Source organism: Neopelma chrysocephalum, unplaced genomic scaffold (genome assembly GCF_003984885.1).
Source record: "Neopelma chrysocephalum unplaced genomic scaffold, ASM398488v2 Primary Assembly neopelma1_143, whole genome shotgun sequence".
NCBI classification, from domain to species: Eukaryota; Metazoa; Chordata; class Aves; order Passeriformes; family Pipridae; genus Neopelma; species Neopelma chrysocephalum.
In genome coordinates this window covers 1,742,422-1,751,673 of record NW_020897805.1, presented here as the reverse complement: position 1 = coordinate 1,751,673, position 9,252 = coordinate 1,742,422, and the positions used below count along the sequence as shown (strand labels likewise).

At 43.6% G+C, this 9,252-nt stretch overlaps 2 protein-coding genes across 4 annotated transcripts in view; one reads left to right on the top strand and one right to left on the bottom strand.

Annotated features, from left to right (window-relative positions):
* SEC24C (SEC24 homolog C, COPII coat complex component) overlaps positions 1 to 102 on the bottom strand; it is a 38,908-nt gene extending 38,806 nt beyond the window's left edge. For all 3 annotated transcript variants that reach the window (XM_027700258.1, XM_027700261.1, XM_027700262.1), the window contains exon 1: positions 56 to 102. The gene's annotated coding sequence lies outside the window, so the exon portion shown is untranslated. The remainder of the gene's footprint in view (positions 1 to 55) is intronic.
* A 498-nt stretch (positions 103 to 600) lies between these two features.
* The window catches only part of SYNPO2L (synaptopodin 2 like), a 39,374-nt gene continuing 30,722 nt past the window's right edge, over positions 601 to 9,252 (top strand). Inside the window, exon 1 of the mRNA XM_027700263.1 lies at positions 601 to 2,805. Coding sequence (XP_027556064.1) covers positions 2,701 to 2,805 — 105 coding nt within the window. The 5' untranslated portion in view covers positions 601 to 2,700. The remainder of the gene's footprint in view (positions 2,806 to 9,252) is intronic.

The window sequence follows — 9,252 nt, the reverse complement described above, 5'->3', positions numbered from 1 at the left end:
CCGCACGGCCGCGCCGGCAGCCCCAGCCCCCCGGAGCCGCTCGGGCCTCACTCACCGCCGCTGCCGCCGCCGCTGCCGGGCCCGCTTCCGGCTCCCGCCCCGCCGCTCCCCGCCCGCCGCTGCCACGTCCGCGCTCCGCCCGCCGGGGCCCGGATGCGGCGCAGGCGCCGGGAGGCCGCGGCCGGTGACGTCCCGGGGGGGCGGGAGGAGCCGCGGAGCCCGTCCCGCACAGGCCGGGCCGGCGATGCCCGCACGGGCCGCCGAACTGCGGGAAGGGCGCGGCCGAGACCGTGGGGCTTTTGGCCACGTGTCCCACGAGCGGCCTGTGAAGGACCGCGACATGGGAGCAACCAGGGCCAGTTCTGCGCCAAGATGCAAAGGTTGTTCACTACCGAGTAACAGCAGGACTAGGGCAGTGATCATCGCGCTGTACACTGGGGAGGCCACACCTTGAGTGCTGCATTCAGTTCTGGGCCCTCACTTTGAAAAGGACATTGAGCTCTTGGAGCATGTCCCGCAAAGGGCAACAAGGCTCGTGAAAGGACTAGAAAACGTGTCTTGTGATGAACAGCTGGAGGAGCTGAGTTTGTTTACTCAGGGGGGACCTCATCACTTTCTACAACTACCCAAAAGGAGGTTGTAGTGAGGTGAGGACTGGTCTTTTCTACCATGCCTGCAGTGAAAGGATTAGAGGAAATGGCCTAAAGCTGAGACAGGGGAAATTCAGATTAAATATGAGAATGTTTTTTTCACTGTTAGGGTGCTCAGGCATTGGAATAGATTGCCCAGGGAGGTGGTGGAGTCATCATCCCTGGAGGTGCTTAAAAGGCATCTGGATCTGGCACTGGGTGATGGGATTTAGTGGTTTAGGGTTTACAGTGGAAGTGTCGGGTTGATGATTGGACTTGGTGATCTTAAAGGTCTCTTCCAACCTTGATGATTTTAGTGTCCTATGATTGTGTTGGTGTGTGCCCACCAGCACCGTGCAATGGCACTGGATGAGAAGTGTGGTAGTACTGGCAATGGAATAGTCAACCAAGTAATGGTGTCACAGCAAAACTACATCCTCTGCATGTTAGGGTATCACAGATATCTGTAAAATATATATTAGTCACTGAGAGGTGAGCACTTGCAGAATAAGGAAGAGCTAAACTTGTCCTCAGGATCCTAACAGAAAATTATGCTTAAAGCCTTGTAGCAAAGGAGGAACATGGATTTTAATTCTATAATTCCCTGGCTTGGGATAGCCAGGAGGTCTTGTCTGTCATGATCCAAAGGAAAAATCACTGAAGGACTCTTCTCAACTCTAGTAAAACCCCACCTGGAGTCCTGAGTCCAGCTCTGGGGTTCTCAGCACAGAAAACACATAAACCCTTTGGAGCAGGTCCAGAGGAAGGCCATGAAATGATCAGAGGGGTGAAGGCCTCTCCTGTTAAGAAAGGCTGAGGCAACTGGGCTTGTTCAGCCTGAAGAAAACTCTGAGGAGACCTTATTGTGGCCTTTCAATACTTTAAGCAGGCTCATAAAAAAGATGGAGACAGACTTCTTTTCAGTAGGGCTTGTAGTGATAGGACAAAGGGTAATGGTTTGAAACTAAAAGAGGGTAGATTTAGACTAGATATAAGGAAGAAATCTTTTGCAATGAGGGTGGCGAAACACTGGGGCAGGTTGCCCAGAGAAGTGGCAGATGCCTCATCCCTGGAAACAGTCAAGCTATTGGATGGGGCTCTAAGCAACATGATCTAGTTGAAAAATGTCCCTGCTCATTAGAGGGGGGTTGGACTAGATGATCTTTAAAGGTTCCTTCCAACCCAAACTATTCTACTATCTGGGTGCAAAGCCGTTCTCTTGGCCATGGAGTCTATGTAAGCAGAGCCCTGCAGAGAACTGTTTGAATCCTGTCTGTGTAGCTAATCCCAGCTATTCTGGTCCCAGTGTCTAATATTATGAGTGGATGTAGGGGATGTCAGGGAGCAACAAGCTGCAGAGGGAGCACAGTACATCTATAGTCTGCCTGTGGCTTTCAGGGCAGGCACATAGTGCTACTGTGTAGTTAGTAACACCAGCTGCATGGAGCAAACAAGTGGAGAGCGTATCACTTGCAAGCTGTTTTTGTTCGATTTCATAGGGTCAGGTGCTATCACCTGATCTTGTACAAGTTTGTGCTTGTGACATGTCCTTGCCTGAAACTCACACTAATGAATCCTGAGTACAGGATGACTCTAGGGTTTACATTTGGAATGAGAAGTAGAAATAAAATTATTACTGAAATGCTTTTTAATTTTTAAGTTTTACTTCCATCTTTAAAAGTGTCAAACAAAGCTCTGGAAAGACAGGAGGTGTGCTATTTTCAGCCACCCTCCCGTGAGAGATCCATCGTGTATGCGGGGGGGGGCACAGAGGGTGAGATTGACATGACACGTGTGTAGGACAACTCTGGCCCCTTACCAAGAGCAGAATCAAATGTCTAATCATAGGCAGAGCAGCAGCTGAGAGTCCAGAAGAGCAGTGAAGGCTGGGCTTGACAGTCTCAACTGTCTTGTGTGTGTGTGAACTTCAGGGAGAAAGTGAGCAGAGGGCCTTTTGGGGGACTGGAGAGTGGTGTTGTGAATTGTGAAGATGGGAATAGAAGATACTGCCTGTTAAGAACTGGAATCTGTTTTGAAGTTGGGAAGACAAAATATCTAAAGCATAGAAATCATGGGAGCTGAAGAAGAAATGCTCATCACTCTGTCTGGAGGTGCCCCCTGGGGCTTCCGCCTGCAAGGGGGTTCAGAGCAGAAAAGACCCCTTCAAGTGTCAAAGGTAGGACCTTGAGATGTGAACTGTGAGCGCAAGGTTGTTCTGCTGAACTCATATATCCCTACTGAGTCAGGCATCTTTCACTACTGTTAAGGAATGCAGGAACTCCTTACTATGGCAGCAGATCTTAGAAGGAAAACTTGGGTGGTGTGGTCAAGCAGGGTGTAGGGTGGGATGCGTGTCCTGAAATAGAGGCTGTTGAGGTAGAGACAACTGACAGGTGAAGACCTGCCTCAGTGCAGGTCTGTACAGCTCAGACACTTTATAATCTGTATGCCTCTCCCTAGTTGTCAGCAGAGATGTAACCATAGGGCCAGTGCAGGGAAAAGGGCTCAAATATGTGGCAGCGTCAATGCTTGTGTAAGACATCCAACCAAGGAAAAAATAATCTAAATCAAAGCAGCAAAGCCGTATTTGTAAATCAACTGTCCCTAATGCTTAATTACTATATTCCAGCTTTCAGAATAGATGCACATTTCTTAGTGTCTCTTCTGTTGGTGAAAGTTTCTCAATACTGTCTGAAGTGAATATTTTTGATGCTCTACGCAGCAAATATTGGTACCATTTCAAGAATTAAAGGTAAACCATTGTTTGGATGGGAGATGAAATAATAAAAAGGAATAAACATGAACGTTGATTTGCACTCCTTTTGATAAACATCTGTTACTGTTCTCTTTTCACAGAGACTACTGAATAGCCTAAAAATTAGGAAAAAATGGTCCTCTTTATTAAGGTCCTGACAGCTGCATTAGCCTTGACACAATGGTATGTTGGGATGTCTCCTTGGAAGGCACCCAGCAGCAGGAATGAAAAAATGTTATGCCCAGCTCCTTCTGTTTCCTTAAGCAGACCATGTCTCTGACAGAGAATTTTGAAATGAAACATTCTGTGTCATTTGGCTCACCCCACATCACAGAGTGTTTGTCTGTAACTTCTGCCAAATTGTTTGCAATCCCATAGCTTGGCCCCAAAGTGAATGTTTCTTAAATAGCCAAAGATGATTTTTCTCCAGAAAAGCAATTTCTGCACATACTCATAGAGATTCAGGTGCTGAAAAGAAAGAATCAGTATCCTTGAAACAGGTGTCTGGCATCAGTGGTTGTTAGGAAAATGTGATTTTCAGTGGCCACATAAACTTTGTTGGGTCTAAGATTATTTTGACTCCTGTTTTTTCCTCAGTAGACAAAAAACTGGGACTGAAGAGGGAGGAGATTCTAAGTGTCTATAAAGATTAGGATTGAACAGTATCAAGATCTAGCCATTACCCAGGCTATGTTGCACCTTAAGGTGAACAGAATATTGCTCAAGGATTAGTAGCAGGAAGGTATTAACTAGAAGCAGCTCTCACCCAGAACTGGGTGTTGTACTTTAAGTCTAGCGATACAAATATGTATATATAGTTTTACAATACCTGGTATTGCATTAAAAATAATTATGGAACATATAACTGATACAAATCCATTTGAAGCTCAAAGTATACATAATTTTTCAAGCAGGACTTTGATTTTATAATTATCATTTTTGTCTATTATTGCCTAGCATTTAATGGCATCCAGGTGACCACAGGTCACTGTCTTAAAGGCAACTCCATTTAAACAGTCTCCAAAGAAAGGACTTGTAAAAACTTACCAGAAGCCCAGTAAGGTCAGACCTGAATGTAAACTGCTTAGAAGAGAATAAACCACCGGGAGTCATGTGATAGAACATACAGACATGAATAGCTGATAGGTGCCAGGAGATAACTGAGTGGATACAGATGGTGAACCAGGGATTCAGTTTAGACAGTTTCAACTTCTAGACTAGAAAAGTCATAGTAGTGATGCTAGGGAAAGATGCTTACCTTGGATGCTTAGTCAGATTGTTTCTATATACCTTTCTGGATGAATAAGCAGTAAAAAGCTAATTTGGGAAATTAATCAATTAAGTATAATAAATAAGTTATATACAAATAATATACATTGTAGTTATGTAGAGATAGTGGAATTGCTAGACCAGACTAGGTTAAAAGTCACTCTGTGTCCTGCTTCCTCTTTCCTTTGTGTTTCCTGCAAGTATTTCAGAGGAAATTGTAAACTTCACCAATGCATCTAATTTTTGAGTAATGCAATGCAGAGGAAAATTCTTTCCCCCAGGTGGTTGTCAGCACGCCCTGTGAAGTATCTAAGAATTGACAGTCCTAGTGGTTTACCCTACACAGAAACAGAAAATCGTTTGTGAACAGCTACTACCTCACTTGTCCCTCTAAGTGGTTTCCCAATGAAGATTTGATAACATCAAGCAGCCAGGCCTTCCAAAGACTAAATGTTGCACAAAGTGGGATTTCCTGCTTGAGTTGCTCTTATTGTATTACAAAGCCCTGCACAATTCCTCACTTACATGATCAACTTACACAGTCACACAGTCTTCTTGCCTTTATTTCTTCTAAAGTTTACATCATCATCATCATCATCATCATCATCTTTTTATTGTTTTTCTATATGGAAATTATTATAAGATCAGTCACTAATTGCTGTACTTGGTACCTTTTTTTTTGTTCTCCTGATATTTTTGTGTCTGCTGTATGCTTTCTTTTTTTTTTCCTTTTTTTTTTAAATACTTTGGTGGGCATCTAATTGGTTGTTCTCTCATAAGCTGTTCACAATGATGGCTTAAATTATTGGCTTTTTTCAAATTGCAGCTAACTCAAAATTTACAGTGAGCATATACATTTTAAACCATCTTTTCTAGCAAAGCATTCAACTGGCTGCAACTAAATAAAGTACATGAACATGTTGGAAGTGGGGTGTGAACCCATTTTTCTACAGACTGAAAGGATACATAGCTGTAGTTTAAACTGTCTCTCCAAGCAAGGGATCAATTCTATACCTCAGTCTATCTAACACAAAGGGATAGAAAAGCAGCTGTATCTTCACATGCTGGATCCAGCTGCCAAAGAGCTTCTGTGCCATCCAGCAACTCCCTGTGAGTTATGGGTTCAGGGACACACCTAGAGCAAGATGCTGGAATTATACACCTTGTGGAAAGCCTCTTGGGTCACACATAACTAACTGTACAGGAGCCAACAGTGTGCGCTGGCAGCCTAGAAGGCCAACAGCACCCTGAGCTCCATCTAAAGAGGAGTGGTCAGCAGGTGGAGGGAGGTGATTCTGCCCCTCTTCCTTCATGAGACCCCACCTGGAGCACTGCATATAGCTTTGGGATCCTCAGTGCAGGAAAGACATGGATCTGTTAGGGTCTAGTGCAGCATCTCAAAAATGATCAAGGGATGGATCACCTCTGCTATGAAGACAGGCTGAGAGAGTTTTGGTTGTTCAGCCTGGAGAAGAGAAAGGTCTCTGGAAAGACCTCACTCCGACCTTCCAGTACCTCGAGGAGACTTATAAAAAAGAGAGAGAGCTACTTATTATATGGGTAGACAGTGATAAGACAAGGGAGAATGATTTTAAAATAAAAGAGGAAAGATTTAGACTAGATGTTAGGAAGACATTCTTTACTCAGAGGTTGGTGAGGCACTGTAACAGGTTCCTCAGAGAAGCTGTGGATGCCCCATCCCTGGAAGTGTTCAAGGTCAGGATGGATGGGGTGCTGAGCACCCTGGTCTAGTGGAAGGTGTCCCTGCCCATGGCAGCGGGTTGGAATGAGATGATCTTTAAGATCCCTTCCAACCCAACCCAAGCCATTTCATGATTCTGTGATAACTAGCTTTGTGTTCAAATAAACTTATGGAGCCAAACCACCTGTGCCTGCTTTGAGATCAGAACATTACTTCTTCCAGCACTGCCCAGTGAATATTGAGGAAAAAGCTCAAATTTAAATAACACAGGCAAGACTGAAATGCTAGTCTTAACACCAACTGATTATATGTTTCCAGATCTGTAACTGCAAATGTCTATTCCTTTCATCTTAAACTTGCCCACAGGAACGCATACTGACTATTTTGTTCCACTCAAAGAATCATTTGCAGTGTCCAGGTGCCAAAAATGTCTAATGTGAATCTGAAGGCTACCATACTACTGATGGGTATATGAAAGGGGTACCATTAACAATTCAGTCTCATAAAAGCAGATACTGTCAGAGTAGGAGTAAGACAAAAGAAGAAACAAAAGAAAATTTGTAAGTGTCTGAGGAGCCCTCAGTGAGAAAGGATAGATGATTTTTAAATGAGGGTTGTATTAAAATATCAACTCAGTAATAAGTAAGCTGAAAGAAAAGCAGGCATTGTTATGCTCAGTAGGCAGATACACAGCACAATCAAACATCAATAGAAGATATGAATCATGCTGCCGAAATTAGAAAGGATTGGAATATTGAGAACTGGAGAAACAAATAAAGGGTGAAATAAAGGCTAAGAACACAAAAAGCAAAGGAAATCTCCATTTTGGTCTTAGTTACAGCAGTGTTCTTTTAAGTGAAATCAGTTGAACTACTGAGGATATTGGGTTATTGTGATTCCTAATGAATCTTTTAACTCTTACCTAATGAAGCAGATGAAGTATAGTGGGATTTTACACTACCCCTCACCACAATAAAGCTGATTTGGTATAGCTCAGTAGTTGAGGTGCACATGGCAACATAACACAGGAAATCTTTAGCCAGAAAAAGCCATCAGGAAAGAAAGAAAACAAACATAAATACAAGAAACAAAAAGGATCCACAGAGGGTAAGATTTTTATTTTAGAAAGGCTGAGGGTAAGTACCAGATCCTGAGATTTAACTATAAATGGCAAGAAGGTTGACCCATTCTGAAAAGATAATAAGAGAGAACAATACCATCGGGTTCCTGGAGGATTTCTCTGCAGTAAGGATATGTGCATCACTTGAAACAAAACCAAATTTAAAATACCTTGTCTGAGAAAATTGTAAGCGCTAAGCCCAGAATTAACCAAAGTAGAAATCCATCATGAAGCTATATTATGGAAATAATTTTTACAAAGATAAATGGGGCAGCTTTAGGATGATGCAAGTGCATGCAAACCTGCCTTTAGGGATCCTGCTACAAAACAAGATTTATTCAGTGTGGGGGAAACGCAGTTACTTGCAATACAAAGCAAGGAGGGCACTTACACCTCCAGCTCAAGTAACATGGAGGAAACTGGAGTCTTTCCAGCAGGTACTAATAGTAGAGGCAAAGGACTTGAGCATATTAGTGCATCACTAATAATGAGCCAGCAAAATGATGAATCTCTGAAAAAAAGGTAAACATAAACAAATGAGCCTCAGGTAGCCTTGTCTGACTGAGATAGGAAGACATTGATGTTACTTTCTAATGCACAGAAGAATTCACTGGAAGTACCATACTTACAGAGTCAGCCACTTTCAAGGAAAATGAATGTAAGGTAGAGCAGCCGTAGAGAAGGAGGGGAGGAGGGAAGGCTTCTTTCATGTAGCAAAATGTTGAAAGATATGATTGCTGTCTACAAATAGATATTGAGCAAATACCAGCATCACTATTCAAATATAGGTGACATCATTGTCACCAATCAAATGTGCACAAACAACTAACCAGGGATGTTCAGCAATGACTTTCCAATCTAGAAAAAGAACTGAAAACCTTTTGAATCAGTTTATGAACTGGAGTAAACAATATGGCCTCTGAAAACAACGTGGGATTGATTAGCCCTGATAACTCAAGGGACTCCTTTCAGTCAGGTATTCTGTACAAATACTCTGCAGCAATGGAGCGAATTGTTAGGGGAAGCAGTGACACAGGATTGTATAGGTTCTAAAACCAAAAATTGTTTTGTTGTTTAAGAGCAGTTCATCACAACCTCCTTTTTACCTCTTTCTCACATATCTCCACTTTCTCCTGTATGTTTCTCTGCTGATAATTCACTGTTTCTACTGTCTCCTCTGCCAGATGTCCTTACTGCCTGTATGCCATGTCACTGGTCCCTGTGACCCAAAGCCCAGCTGTTCTGTCCTATTCACCTTTGCTCATGTGACTTTATTCCTGCTGGAGGTGCCAGCTCTAATTCAAATAGGTCTGATGGCTTCCTGATTTGCAAGCACCTTCTCTTCCTCTCCCCTTTCAGTGGGCAGGCTGTTATTTATCTGTTTTCACAAATGTTTACTGTCACATCTAAAAAATCACTGGTGGCGGCCTACTCTATAGCAGTCACTAACGCTGATTTTGGAGGGCTGAATATGCCTGCCAGCACTGTGGAAGGAGTGCCTCAAGCTGCATTGGGAGTGCTCCTGAACATGTTTTATAGCCTGTCGGCACTTAGGCAGGTGTTACCCTTGGCTGCTAGAGAGGGAGCGCATGCTGCAGCGCTGGTGGAACTTTCCAAGGAGCAGCTGGGACCAGCAGGTCACTGCCTGCCAGGAAAACGTGGGGGGCTCCAGGGCTGCTGTCTGGTGGAGAAGCTGCAAGCTCTGTACAGTGCTGGGACAGCAGTGAGCAAGGTGGAAAGTTTGGAAGGGGAGTTCTACTTCTTTTCAGCAAAGATG